Here is a 14921-nt window from a genome sequence, read left to right as displayed (position 1 = left end):
TGATAAAGGTGGACAGATGGCACTGTGGGAGTCTGCAGATGATACGCATAGCCTCGGCTGGAGCAAAGGAAGTATCCAAGAAAATTTTGTTTCCGAGATTGCAATGCTTACACAGTCTTGAAGGATGAACAGAAAATAAAATGGAGATGAATATTCTCTAGATTTCTAGAGAAACAGCTCAAAGTACATGAACACCATGTCCGTAAGTCATGTCATCATGTAGTCAGCAGTCATGTATGGATGTGAGAGTTGGACCATAAGGAAGGCTGAGTGCCAAAGAATTGATGCTTTAAACTTCTAGTGCTGAAGAACACCCTTGAGAGTTCCCTGGACTGCAAGGAGATCAAACCAGTCAATCCTAAAGGAAATCAACCCCGGATATTTATTGGAAGGACCAATGCTGAAGCTGAAGCTCCAATACTTTGGCCACCTGATGTGAAGAGCTGACTCACTGGAAAAGACCCTGAGGTGGGGAAAGACTGAAGGCAAAAAAGAGAAGGGGGCGGGCAGAGGATGAGATGGTTAGATAGCATCCTCCACTCAATGCACATGAATTTGAGCAAACTCCAGGAAATAGTGGAGGACAGAGGAGCCTGGTGTGCTACAGACAAATGGGGTCACAAAGAGTCAGATATGACTTAGTGACTGAACAACAACAACAACATAAACACCAAGAGGAAACAAAGAGAAAGTATCTGATAAACTTTTTGGACTACAAAGAGTTTACCACGACTAGAAAATGGAGCAAAGTGTAGGTCTGTCTTTTCCGAAATGGATCTAATTTGATATACTGCATTGTTACCTAGTTAGATTTGGAACCAGAAGCCAACTCAAACCATGCATGTAAGGTACATACATAATTTTGCTAAAGTAATTTATGGTTGTAATTTCCAGATACTTTAATGTTTTTAGAACATGAACGTGCCTCTTTCAGAAAAGAAAGTAGGCTAGTACAGTCTATGAAATTAAAACTGTCTGGGCTCTTTGGAAGCCCACCAGGGACTCCTTGCTGGGAGATCTGTGATTATCTAGGAGCTTCCCAGGTGGTAAAGAACCCGCCTGTCAATGAAAGAGACGTAAGAGACATGGGTTCGATCCTGGGGTCGGGAAGATCCTCTGGAGGACGGTATGGCAACCCACTCCAGTATTTTTGCCTGGAGAGTTCCAAGGACAGAGGAGCCTGGCAAGCTGCAGTGCATAGGGTCATACAGAGTTGGACATGACTGAAGCGACTAAGCACACACACATAATATTCTAGAGCCAGCTAGGTGGCATTTCTTCACTCTCAAGAATTTCTTCACATTTAAAATTATTTCCCTCACTTCTTTGTTCATTGATATATTCCTTTCAAGATTTCAGGCAAGTAGGAAATAGCTCTATCTTATGAAAACTAGTTGGGAGATTCTGACATTGTTAAAAAGAAAAATAAATACTAGTCAATTAGTAGTATGTATATTAAAAGAACAATAATGCTCAATGAAATATTTACTGAGCAGTCTTGAAACAATTTTAAGAGAAGGGCAAAGAACATCAGATGCAAAAAAGAGGATTAAAAAATGAAAAGTTTGTTCATTGAAACTGCAGCCTGGTTTGTGGTCTGGAAAGCAGGAGGCCTGGAGTCCAGCCCTGAATCTAATCTGGAAAAAAGTTATCTTCAACTTGCCCTCAGTTTCTGAATCTAAAATCTAAAAATTTAATCTTAGGTAATGATCTCTAAGGTTTTGGTTTGTTTCTGTTTTTATTTTTCAACATCCCAAACACTCACAATTATCAGAAATTTTAAGACTAAAGGAAAATGATTGGTTGCATGAACTTTGCAAGATCAGACTCCAGACAGAGTTATTCACGTGGACTATCTTCGTCTTTCCTTTCTGGTCATACTGTATGTGGTTTTAGCTGGGAAAAAAAGAGCAAAAATTAACTTGGATATGGTTGCCCTGTAAGAGGAAAGACCACCAAATCTTTGGACAAGATAGGTTACTCTCTTTTCAAAAATTGTAATAAAAACTGCACAGAACATTTATCCCACAACATATATACTATTTCTTAAGAAAGCGTTGGCCAAACTTTTTTTTTTTTTTTTAAAGAGTCATTTAAGTGGGAACTAAGAAAGGCTTGTTGTTCATGAACTGTTATAAATATCCAAAGTTAGAGCTTTCTGAAATGTTTTATCATGCCATGTATGGCATTTTCATAAAGAAAACCTTTAGCTAAAAGCTTAAATAATTTTTTTCAGGGATCCTGGGACAGATGGTTAATATCAGATAATAAAGCATCATTGACAATTGAATACAGTCTGCTACATGAATTTACAAAGTGGGTAGGAAGAGTGATGGTAGAAGGGAGAACTGTGGACATTTAGTTCAGTTTCCCATTCTGGCAGTCAGCTCAAGAACAAACTGTAATTTGCAAATAAAATGTCCTGTTAAATCTTCCACTGGAAGTTTAAAAAAATGAATAAATATAACTGAAGGTTAAGAAACCCAAGTATGGAGTAGCATCTTGGAATTCCCCTGGCAGCTATAATCAACTAGCCCAATCCTGCTATAGAAATGGAGCATTCTAATAACACCAGGTGGATTTGCTAGAACAAAAGTGAAAATGTAAAGAACACAAAAAGGTTACATGTGTCACTAAGATGCTATTATTGCTCATGAGAATCTGAGTCCAGGAAAATTTGGAATCCTTTTTATAAGTACTTTACAATTAGGGAACTTACATGATCGAGAAGGAGTTTAAATAAAAGGGAAGGATGTTTTAAATATTCCCATCCCTGGGTAAAAAGAAAGTATGTTTTTAATATTTTAAAAATAAGAGGGCCTTTTAAAAGTCATCAGGAGTGGATGAGTATTATAAATATGATACTATCTTCGGTATAACTTTTAAAATTTGTCCTCCGTGTAATGATAAGATAATTTAGGGGCTTGCTAAGAGTGAGTGAGCAAGCAAGTGAGAGATCTGAAACACTTTCTGAGTAAAGTTAACAGCACCTAATGTTTATCATTAAAAAAAAAAAAAAAGACACGCATAAAAAGAACACATGGGCCTTCTCTATAAAGAGAGATTCTCTTTTAAATAGAAGAAATTGGGAAAGAAAGACAATTTTAATAAAAAAAAGAATCCTTATAAACTGTATTGACAACTGAGAGGCCCCCAATGTAAATGTTCCTACTCATGACAAATGCAATACAAATTGCTATTTAGGTTATGTCTACTCTTCAGAAAATGTCTGGGGAAAGAAGCAAATATTCTCATATTAAATCAGGATTGATTCTATATCATAAATTACTTTATTGAATGTTTGCTTTAAAAAATCACTTTTAATCTATTGAAGATTGATTTCTGTTTCTTAAGTGGTGGACAATGAATGCAGTTGACTCGTTAATTCATAAGAATTTATTAAGCACCTATGGTATGGGTGGTAATAGAGGGGCATCAACATGGCAGCATAATTGATGGAATTTTTTAGTTAAAAAGTCATCCCTGGAGAATAATAAAATAATACAATATCCAAGGCCCCAAAATTTGGCAGGGGCTTAGGGGAAGACTTTATACAACCATGGATCTAAACAGTGATTCAGGGAGACTGATCTTAGGAATAGACAACCAGCCTCACCTCCTAGTGGTCAACTGACTTGGGATTCATAGATTCTAAACTAACATACAAGCAGCCCAGAGAAAAGACAACAGGACAGAAAAGTGAACAGCAGTGATTACAAGAGGGACTCTGGGCCAGACCGTGAGGGTACAGTGAGTCAACATATTTAAAAAGTGCTTAGAACAGTGGCCGCTGCTACTGCTGCTAAGTCACTTCAGTCGTGTCCGACTCTGTGCGACCCCATAGACGGCGGCAGCCCACTAGGCTGCCCCATCCCTAGGATTCTCCAGGCAAGAACACTGGAGTGGGTTGCCATTTCCTTCTCCAAGGCATGAAAGTGAAAAGTGAAAGTGAAGTCGCTCAGTTGTTTCCAACTCTTAGCGACCCCATGGACTGCAGCCTACCAGGCTCCTCCATCCATGGGATTTTCCAGGCAAGAGTACTGGAGTGGGGTGCCATTGCCTTCTCCAAGAACAGTGGCTGGCATGTACTAAATAATGAATGAGTGTGTATTTTTTTCTTTTTTTTAAATAATGAACCATCCATCCTTAGAGAAAAGTGAAAGTCACTAATTCTCTCTGTCTTCCATGAAATATTTTGGTATTTTTTTCCCTTTCCATCACTCAGTCATGTTTGACTCTTTGCAACCCCATGGACTATACAGTCCATGGAATTCTCCAGACCAGAATACTAGAGTGAGTAGCCTATCCCTTCCCCAGAGGATCTTCCCGACCCAGGAATCGAAGCAGGGTCTCCTGCATTGAAGGCAGATTCTTTACCAGCTGAGCTATCTGGGAAGCCCCTTCCCTTAAATATATGGACTAAACCCATATATTTGATTTTATTTGCATTTCACCTTGGAAAGAAACATACCATTGTTTGCTCTGGGTCCTATACTCTATAGGGAATAATAGAGTACACAGTCTCTTAATGGTCAAACTAAAATGCTCTAACTAGTTTACTTGAAATTATGATCTGAGCTGCAATATTATAGGCATTTTTATAAAGTATCTTCCTTTGTCTCTATGTGAAAGTAGAAGACAGGAAATTCTAGGCAAGAAAAGCTGCATGAGAAAGTGTGAAGATGTCAGAATGATTCACAAAGAATGTAAATGGTAATTAAAGGAGGTATAAAAAAAGCATTCTATTGAGGAAATATGAAGTTTAATATTGGGGATATGCTGCAAAGTATTAAGTCAGTTTGGGAAAACAGAATTTTATCCTGATGTTAACAGGAAATTATTCAAGAATTTTAAATAATCTAATCAAGTGATATTTCAGGAAGACTGATTTCCAGTTAATTTACCAGTAGAGTTTATCATAAATTAAAGGGAAGGAGTTGATTCTGTCATTTAAATTAATTTCTGTATATGATATTTTTTCTCAGCTTAGAAGTCAAAATAAAGCTCAAATGAATATCTATTTTTAAATACAAGGATTTGGACCATATGTTGAATAATTTGATACCAAGGATGATCTAAGGTATATTAAATATACAGAAGAAATGACAGTAAATCTAGTATACTCGCTCAAACCTCTCCATAATGATCTAAGACAATGAGCCATTTCTTTCCTTTGGTTTGAGTATCTTCCTGGACCACGTCTGTTTAGGTATAGATAGTCTGGCTTGATAACTAATTTAATATTCACATCCACTCTTTGAAGTAAATACCATTATTCCCATTTTATACGGAGGGCATGTTTAGCCCAAGGTCATGCAGGAGAAAACGGTAGCAAGTGTATATTAACTCCCATTCTTCAGAAACTAAAGCCTGTACTGTTCTTTCTATGATGTCACACTGCTTTCAATGCCAAATGCAGGACGTTATAGCCTACACTTTCTGACATCTCTTTGCCTATTTGGAACTCTCAGAAGAAGCAGGAGTTTTAGGGAAATGTATTTGATAAAAGGAAAACAGATCTTTTTCTCTATTTTACTGGTAAAGAAACTGAAATGCACTGAATGGCCTTCAACTGACAGTTTGCTTGAGTTGTAGGAGAGCACGAGGGAACAAATACTGTGGCAACAGTGTCGTTTATAGGTAAGGTACTGAATAACATCAGAATATAGGAATAGCATTTGAATGTATTGGTAAATAAATTGTACAGATTCTTATAAAACAGACATACAAAGAAGAGTCAAATAAATGGTACATCAGAATTAGGGGTAAGATGGGCACTGCTATAAACAAAATGGATAACCAACAAGGACCTACTGTATAGCACATGGAACCTGCTTAATTTTATTAATATGCGGCAGCCTAAATGGAAGGGGAGTTTGGAAGAGAATGGATACATGTATATGCATGGCCGAGTCCCTTCACTGTTCACCTGAACTTATCACAACATTGTTAATCGGTATATGCGAATACAAAGTAAAAAGCTTTTTAAAAAAGAATCAGGGGTAAGATAGAGAAGTACAAAAAGAGTGCTAACTTATTATCACTATCAGGGAAGCTGGAACTTACATAAAGAGAGTAAAGTGAGGTAGAAAAATTCTGTACAAGGTTTAAGATGTGAAAAAGTGTAGATAAACCACGCTAGATCAACTAGATAGCTGTACAGGCAAAACTGAACCTCAACGTCTATCTCACTTCACACACAAAAAATAATTTATGATGGATTAATGACATATCATATAAAAATTAGAACTAAACATTTCATAGATTAAAATATTTAAAAATCATTTAAGAAGAAGAATTTTGTGATGTGGAGATAGGCAAAGGTATTTTAGAATGCAAAAGGCACTAACCATAAAAGAAAATTTGATAAACTGGACTTCATAAAAATGTCAACTTCTTCTTGTCAAAAGTCACTGTGAAGAAAATAAAAATATAAGTAACAGGCTAGGAAATAATATTTGCAAAATAAATATCTAAAAACAAACTGCAATCTGAAATATAATTATAATATAATAATATAAATCTTACCAATGAATAATAATAAAGAGAACACATTTTTTTTAATTCAAAAAATGGATGACACCTAAGTAACTTTGGAAAATGCCGTTCTGGCTGGAAACTATATGGTTAAAAACAAACGACCTGTTTACTGTACATAAACACTGACTCTGATGCTTTTGTTTCTTACAGGGATTCAAGACAAAAAATCTGAAACTACATGTGTACTGGTATTAAATAATTAAGTAAACGCATAGCAGATGGTGGGAGGCAGGATTCTCACTGTCAGGGGGTAGAGAAGTTATGGATAAGCAAGAGAAGTCTAGAATAAATCCTATCAAACTGGGTTAGAGTCAGAGACATCAATGAGAACTCATTTATATAAAGAATCAACACTCAAATGAATAGACATGTAAATTATAGATTATCATGTTTGTGTAGGGGTAATATGACCAACCTAGATAGCATATTGAAAAGCAGAGACGTTACTTTGCCAACAAAGGTCCGTCTAGTCAAGGCTATGGTTTTTCCTGTGGTCATGTATGGATGTGAGAGTTGGACTGTGAAGAAGGCTGAGCGCCAAAGAATTGATGCTTTTGAACTGTGGTGTTGGAGAAGACTCTTGAGAGTCCCTTGGACTGCAAGGAGATCCAACCAGTCCATTCTGAAGGAGATCAGCCCTGGGATTTCCTTGGAAGGAATGATGCTAAAGCTGAAACTCCAGTACTTTGGCCACCTCATGCGAAGAGTTGATTCACTGGAAAAGACTCTGATGCTGGGAGGCATTGGAGGCAGGAGGAGAAGGGGACGACAGAGGATGAGATGGCTGGATGGCATCACCGACTCGATGGATGTGAGTTTGAGTGAACTCCGGGAGTTGGTGACAGACAGGGAGGCCTGGCGTGCCGCGATTCATGGGGTCGCAAAGAGCTGGACACGACTGAGCACCTGAACTGAACTGAACTGAATATACATACAATTACTCCCTAGTATTGTCCCTTGTAAGAACCTAAAAACATTTCTTTAACCAAGTGATAAAGGCTAACATTGCCAGGAATGACATGTAGATATCCCATTTGTTGTTTAGTTGCTAAGTGGTGTCTGATTCTTTGGTCAGGCTTCTCTGTCCACGGGATTTCCTAGGCAAGTATCCTGGAGTGCGGAGACATTCCCTTTTCCAGGGGGTCTTCCCGACCCAGGAACCAAACCCATGTCTCCTGCCTTGGCAGGTAGATTCTTTACCACTGAGCTACCAGGGAAACCCAATGTGGGTTTCTTAATATTGACAAATATACCATCAGATCAGATCAGATCAGATCAGTCGCTCAGTCGTGTCCGACTCTTTGCGACCCCATGAATCTCAGCACGCCAGGCCAAATATACCATAGAAATGTAAAATGTTATCAGTCAGGAAAATGGGTGAGAGGTATAAAGAAGCTCTCTGTACTATCATTTTCAGATTTTTTGTAAATCTATAATTATTCAAAGATAAAAAGTTTATTTTAAAAAATGGGCAAAGGTTTTGATTGACACTTTGCAGGATAAGATATAATATGAATGAGCAACAAATAGATAAACAGACACTCAAAATGGTAAGTCACAAAAGAAATTCAAAGCAAAACTATAATGAAAGACCACTGCACATTCACTGGAGTGGTTAAAATTAAAAGGACTGACAATACAAGGAAATGGCAACCCACTTGGGTATTCTTGTCTGGGAAATCCCATGGACAGAGGAGCCTGCCAGGCTCCCCAGTCCATGGGGTTACAAAGAGTTGGACACAACCTAGTGAATAACACACCAATACCACCACCACCACACGTTGGAAAGGATACAGAACTATTTGTTCTCTCATACATTGCTGGTATGAGTGTAAACTGGAACAACCAATATTGAAAACTGTCAGGTACATTCTTATTAAAGACTGGTGGTTTCTTATTAGAGTCAAACACACATCTACCTAAAGATTTTGAAATTCTACTTTCAGATATTTACCCAAAATAAGACATATGTTCACAAAAAGCCCTGAATAAGAATCGTGATCGCAGCTTTATCCACAATAGCAACATATAGGAACGTGAAATGTCTATTAATAGGTAAATGGATAAACAAGTTGTGATATATTCATACAAAGGAATACTACTTAGAAATAAAAGGGACAAGTTCCTGATACACATTGCAATATGGTACATCTCTGAAGCATGCTGAGTGAAAGAAATGAGAACAAAGCACATGTGTGTGTAATTCTACTGATAACGATTTTAAGAACAGGCCATACTCATTTATGGAGAAAGATATCAGAACACAGGTTGCTTTTGGTAGAGTACAGACCGAAAAGGACACAGGGTACTTTCTAGGATGATGAGAGTACTCTATCTCGACGTGGGGTAGACATCTGTCAAAATTCAACAAATGATCTACTTCAAGATTTGTCCATTTTGCTGTATAATTTATACATCAATTTAAAAATGTAGGCAAGGAAGAGAAAGGCTCTGATTCAGCTCTGAAATCAGGCTGCTAAAGCATACCTTTGGATGAAAAGGAAAACAACAGCTGTAGAAACAATGAACAGAAAAATATGATGTCTATTAACTCTCATTGAAGAATAAACTGTAAGAAATTAACTATGGTTTAGACTATAGACTAAACAGAATCTCCTGTTTATAATTAAGCCCTCTCATTTGCTTTGCGTATTTCTCTCTTATGGTCCTTCCATTATAGCACAGAGATGGATGCAAATGACAATCTATTTCAGCCTCAGGAATTGAATATTATTCTACTCATTACAGCCCATCCCTGTCCCAGACTGAGACCAGCGCCACATCTTATGTAATAGAAACTTTCAAAATTTATTTTGAATAATTTAATTTTGAAAAGGTTAAAAAAAGGGGGGAAAAAAAAAAAAGGAAAGCCCACAGATAGATTACCTGAGCATGCCTACTATATGAATTTGCCCCACTACCTTAGGCAAAAGATAACACTAAAAAAAAATTGAAAACAAAAATTTTAACCGTGTAAATAGACCTTCCTTAGGATTATATTAAACTATGTTTAAAAGGATTGTATCCAGTTTTATCACCTACAGGAAACTTAGGCTACAAGAATCAAATTTAACTGTGTAGGAGAAAAGAGGACTAATTATATTCAGACCTTTATTATGAAGATAAGACACATTAGTCAAAATTAAATGGAGTAGATGGCTTCAACATTTCCAAACATGAATATATGCTATGCTGCTGCTGCTAAGTCACTTCAGTTGTGTCCGACTCTGTGTGACCCCACAGATGGCAGCCCACCAGGCTCCCCCGTCCCTGGGCTTCTCCAGGCAAGAACACTGGAGTGGGTTGCCATTTCCCTCTCCAATTCATGAAAGTGAAAAGTCAAAGTGAAGTTGCTCAATTGTGTCCTACCCTCAGCGACCCCATGGACTGCGGCCTTCCAGGCTCCTCCATCCATGGGATTTTCCAGGCAGGAGTACTGGAGTGGGGTGCCATTGCCTTCTCCAGAATACTTCCATTCTAATGTCAGGGAAGGAGGATGGATGTGTATAAACTCTTGAGGAGGGGGGCTCAGTACATTGCACATCAACAGTTACGCCAAGAGGCTGATTTCATTATGATATGTGTACACTGAGCACTGTTCACTTCATGCAGGCTGTTCTGAGTTTTTCTATTACTTTCAAATGAAATCATCCATCTGTAGAAAATGAGCAAATGGAATATTCATGAGGTAAGAGATAATTTTTATCATCCCTGGAGAGTTTCTTTCTTTGGGTTGTTTATTACCTGCAGAGCTCAACTGTATGAAAATTGATTAAATATCATTTACCAATTATAGTGATGCCAGTACACATTCCTCAAAGCAAATACTAAATGCGTGATGACTCTGACAATAGAGGGAATACTTTCAGGTGTGGAGTCAGGTTTCCTGGAGTCTGAATCTTACACAATTTGGGGACGTGTTTGTTTTTTTTTTTCTTCAAAGACACAAAATTGTGAAACAAGATTGCTAAAATCTTTCCTAGGGTCTTAGAAAAGGCTATTAAAATAAAGGGTTCAGAAGCTTCATTAATGAACTTAAAGATAAATCTACTCTTGAAAATTTTTTTGGGGGGGGCAAGCAATGATATCAAAGGATTTGCAGTAGACAAATCCTTTGATATCTGAAGCTGAAGCTCCAATATTTAGGCCACGTGATGCAAAGAGCTGACTCATCAGAAAAGTCTCTGATGCTGGGAAAGACTGAGGGTAAGAGAAGGGGGCAACAGAGGACGAGACAGTTGGATGGCATCACTCATTCAATGGACATGAATGTGAACAAACTCCAGGAGACAGTGAAGGACAGGGAAGCCTGGCGTGCTGCAGTCCATGGGGTCACAAGGAGTTGGACATGACCGAGTGACTGAACAACAACAAAAATCTATAAAAACTATCAGTTAAGAATCTGAATTTTCTTAATCTGAAGTGAAAATAAATGGCTAATGACTGATTTCTAACTGATCATTTAACTGAATTTAACTATTGTGCTTGCTTTCTCTCTTTTTTTTTTTTTTTTTTGGTGGGGAGAGATGAAGATAGTTCCTGTCTGAAACTGCTGTCAGGTTGCAAGCCACTTTCTTAGTATTCTTTACTTGTAGGCATAGCTGGTCATGTAGTATAGCAACTCCTTAGGCCTTGTTCCAGCAACCATAAATCCTTAAAATGAAGCAACTTCTAGTCCTTAAGTCTTAGGTCAGAGGAAGTCTTCCATTGCCAGCTCCTACCTTCTTGCCACACTACTAGAGAAATTAATCATTCCCTATCTGACCTTCCATAGTTTTTGTAGTCATCTCAATTACATTACTTTTTTTCCCCTTAGTTATTTGGGTTTGAGCTTAACTTTGTTACAATGGGAGTGCCTTAAGAGCAAGGAAATGTCCTATCTTTAAATCTAAAAGGCCTACCTCATACTGGGGTTTAATAGATGTCCACTGATGAATGAATGAGTGAGTGAGTGAATGGATGTTTTAGAGGTAAGCTACTTAAAGTAAGGACCAAAGAATAGATTAGTAGCATTAGCATCATCAGGGAGCTTCTTAAAAATTTCCAGAACTTTCCCAGACCTACTGAATCAAAATGTGAATTTTAACAAGATACTTGCGTGATTCCTGCATACATTAAAATTTGAGAAACATTGCGATTATTCCAGTAGCTTTAAAGGAGGAGACAGTGCCAAAAATAATATAATCTTATATTTCATAACAATCATTTCTTCATTTGTTCTTAATGTTTGGCTACACTGATCATACAAACAAGGATCAAATTACCCAGGGGACTATTATTCCACTTATTCTTTCTTGTAGGTAACAAAATAAAATACTAATTTAAAAAACACAAATAAAGGATTTCTCTGGTGGTCTAGGGGCTAAGACTTCACACTCCCAATGCAGGGGGCCAGGGTTCAATTCCTGGTCATGGAAGTAGATCCCACACACCACAGTGAAGACTGAAGACCTGGTGTGATGCAGCTAAGACCCAGAGCAGCCAAATAAGTAAATTAAAAAAAATTTAAAAACAAACGCAAATAATAAATTTTAGTGGAAAAAAAAGCACGGATGTAGCAGAGTTGCAGAAAGAAGATGATAAGGAATATGACAAATAATAACATGAATGCTGAGCTATCAATTCAGATCCAAAACTGGTATTTTGTCCTTGTTTTTTTTTTTTTTAAATCCTTCAAGAGCCCAGACCTGATCACTGGGGACTTTGTAGAGCGATGCTTCTATGCCCTAGGAGCTCAAGATGGAGAAGTAATGCTGAAAATTAGATAAAATCGAATTTACCCAGATTTCAATCCCAGCTCAGCTTTTAAGAAGTATGTGCCTATGAATTCTCAGTTTGGAAACTGAAGTTCAGCTAGTTTTAATCTCATGAGAGAACAATAAGTAGTACATTCAGTTTACAGCCCTCCTCCTCATCCCCTTGTTGAACAGATCACCAAACGTTGGACACTTAACCAGCTTGACTATGAGAGAGAGTCATCTTGGTGTTATCTTAAGAGTGGCTATCTTTTCACGCAGTTAGGTAATCCATTGAAAAGAGTTACCACTTATTATAAATGTGATTAAATCTGCATAGGTATAAACATATCCATTTGAAAAAGATACATTTCAATGCAAATCTTAAGAAAAGAAAGAGAAATTAAAAATTGCAAAGAACTGTCACCTATGGCAGAAGCTATTAGTCATGTCAGAGTGAAGGAATAATGACTGTCTTAGAGTTGCTCAGTTGTTCAAGGTGAACTTCAAAAGAATGAAGCAACTTCAAAGAAAATCACAGGACAAAGAGTATGCATCACAGTAGAGAGTGTGCTGGGGAATTAAGCATGTGCCTCTGCTAATTGCTATACAAGTTCAAAACTTGTCAAAACTTAGTTTTGCTTTTCAAAAACCACATTCTGAATTTTCATTCAACACAAATTAACTTAGAAAACTTGCATGTGGTTTTAGGTATAATATATATATATTATCAATATATATATATATAATCAAGGATTATCCAGAAACCTAGAAAAATATCGTCATGGGGAAGAACTGATCCTTGTTCTGCCTTCATTAGCCAGGATAGGTTAGGTTATACCGTTGAACAAAATTAAACCCCTGAATATCTGTGCCTTAATGGTACATATGTTTGTTTCTTACATAAATCCTTTTAAAGTTGAGCAGTTTTCCAGGCCATTTCTTAAAAGCTGAAGGTTAAGAAGGGGCTTTTCACCATCTAATTTCATAGTCTACTGTGTAGAATTAGTCACAAGACTCTACCTAACCTCCAAAAGGCTAGGAAATGTATTCTATGCACACATGAAGGAGAGGAGAACCAGATGCTGGGGAGCACTAGTAATGCTACTAGTTAGATAATATTAACAGAGAGTCCCGTATCAGTAGAAACAAAAATCACTGATGAAAGAGAATATGCAGAGGCACTGTTGTGATAGTTGTTTAATTTCTAAGTCGTGTCTGACTCTTTTGCAGTCTCATGGACTGTAGCCCACCAGGCTCCTCCGTCCATGGGATTTCCCAGGCAAGATTACTGGATTGGGTTGCCATTTCCTTCTCCAGGAGATCTTTCCGACCTAGGGATCAAACTCACATCTTCTGGATTGGCAGGCAGATTTTTTACCACTGAGCCACCAGGGAAGTCCATATAGAGGTACTGCTGCTGCTAAGTCGCTTCAGTAATGTCCGACTCTGTGCGACCCCATGGACGGCAGCCTACCAGGCTTCTCTGTCCATGGGATTCTCCAGGCAAGAACACTGGAGTGGGTTGCCATTTCCTTCTCCAATGCATGAAAGTGGAAAGTGAAAGTGAAGTCACTCAGTCGTGTCTGACTCTTAGCGACCCCATGGACTGCAGCCCACCAGGCTCCTCCATCCATGGGATATAGAGGTACAGTTTGGGACAAAAAGAGGGAAAGTATCATTATCGGTCATGAACATTTTTAGTGTAGAAATATCTAGAAAAATAATGTATTGGGCAATTCCTTTGAATCAACATGTAACTTTAGTGTATTACAATTGCCCACTGCTTTAAAGAATTCCAGTACGGCAGCTCTGGAAAGGGAAGAACTGACCTGTCCCCTATAAGGTTATTGCCTTATAACCACAAACTCAGTGGCTTAAAACACTTGTCATTTACTACTTCATACCTCTCTCTGTTAGAAGTCTGACATGGTATAACTAGATTCTCCACTCCAAGTTTCAACTGGAATAAATCGAGTTATCATACCAGGTTGTGGGTTTTCATCTGAAGCTCAGGGGTCAGGTTCACTGGTTGAACTCATTTCTTTCTCACACTTTTCATGCAGCCCCTTAACCCTTCAAGCAGCAATGACAGGTCAGTCCTTTTCATGCTTCAGATCTCTCTGACCTCCTCTCTTGATTTTAAGGGATTCTGAAATTATATTGGGCCCACCCAGAAAATCCAAGATAATCTATTTGAAGGTCAACTTATTAGGAATCTTAGCTGCAGCTACGGATTTCCTTTTGCCATATAATGTAGTGACATTACCCAGGAATGATAGCAACTGGCAGAGATCATGGGGACCAAATCTCTGCCTACCATACTGTAATAGAAACCTGTATCTCTAATATTTCTGTTCTATATGTAAGCATTTTTGTTTTTTTGTCTAACACATTATCACAAAACAGACATAATTGTAATGTATATGGGTTCAAATGAGTGATGAGTTAAGGAAGACAAAGATTTAAAGAATAAACTTGTGTGATTTGGGGATCAAGGTAAAGGAAGACAAATAATAGAGAACAGAACAAACTATGATATATGTTGTAAAGTGTAGACATAAGTAACGAGAAAGAAGCAGGGGATGGGCAATTGGAAGTATGAAGGAGATAAGGTTGACACAGGGAATCAGTAGAGAGATTTTA

The 14921-nt window shown here is 37.8% G+C and overlaps 1 protein-coding gene across 31 annotated transcripts in view; it reads right to left on the bottom strand.

The window, feature by feature from the left end:
• DLG2 (discs large MAGUK scaffold protein 2) overlaps positions 1-14921 on the bottom strand; it is a 2352634-nt gene that overhangs the window by 813467 nt on the left and 1524246 nt on the right. Inside the window, exon 2 of one of the 31 annotated variants that reach the window (XM_045165954.1) lies at positions 6351-6413. The exons of the other annotated variants lie outside the window; for them this stretch is intronic. Within the exon in view, the coding sequence (XP_045021889.1) occupies positions 6351-6353 (3 nt within the window). The 5' untranslated portion in view covers positions 6354-6413. The remainder of the gene's footprint in view (positions 1-6350; positions 6414-14921) is intronic. 31 annotated transcript variants of the gene reach the window in all.

This window comes from Bubalus bubalis, chromosome 5, assembly GCF_019923935.1.
Source record: "Bubalus bubalis isolate 160015118507 breed Murrah chromosome 5, NDDB_SH_1, whole genome shotgun sequence".
NCBI lineage: Eukaryota > Metazoa > Chordata > Mammalia > Artiodactyla > Bovidae > Bubalus > Bubalus bubalis.
The sequence above is the reverse complement of the archived record's forward strand: the minus strand, read 5'-3'. Positions and strand labels throughout refer to the sequence as shown.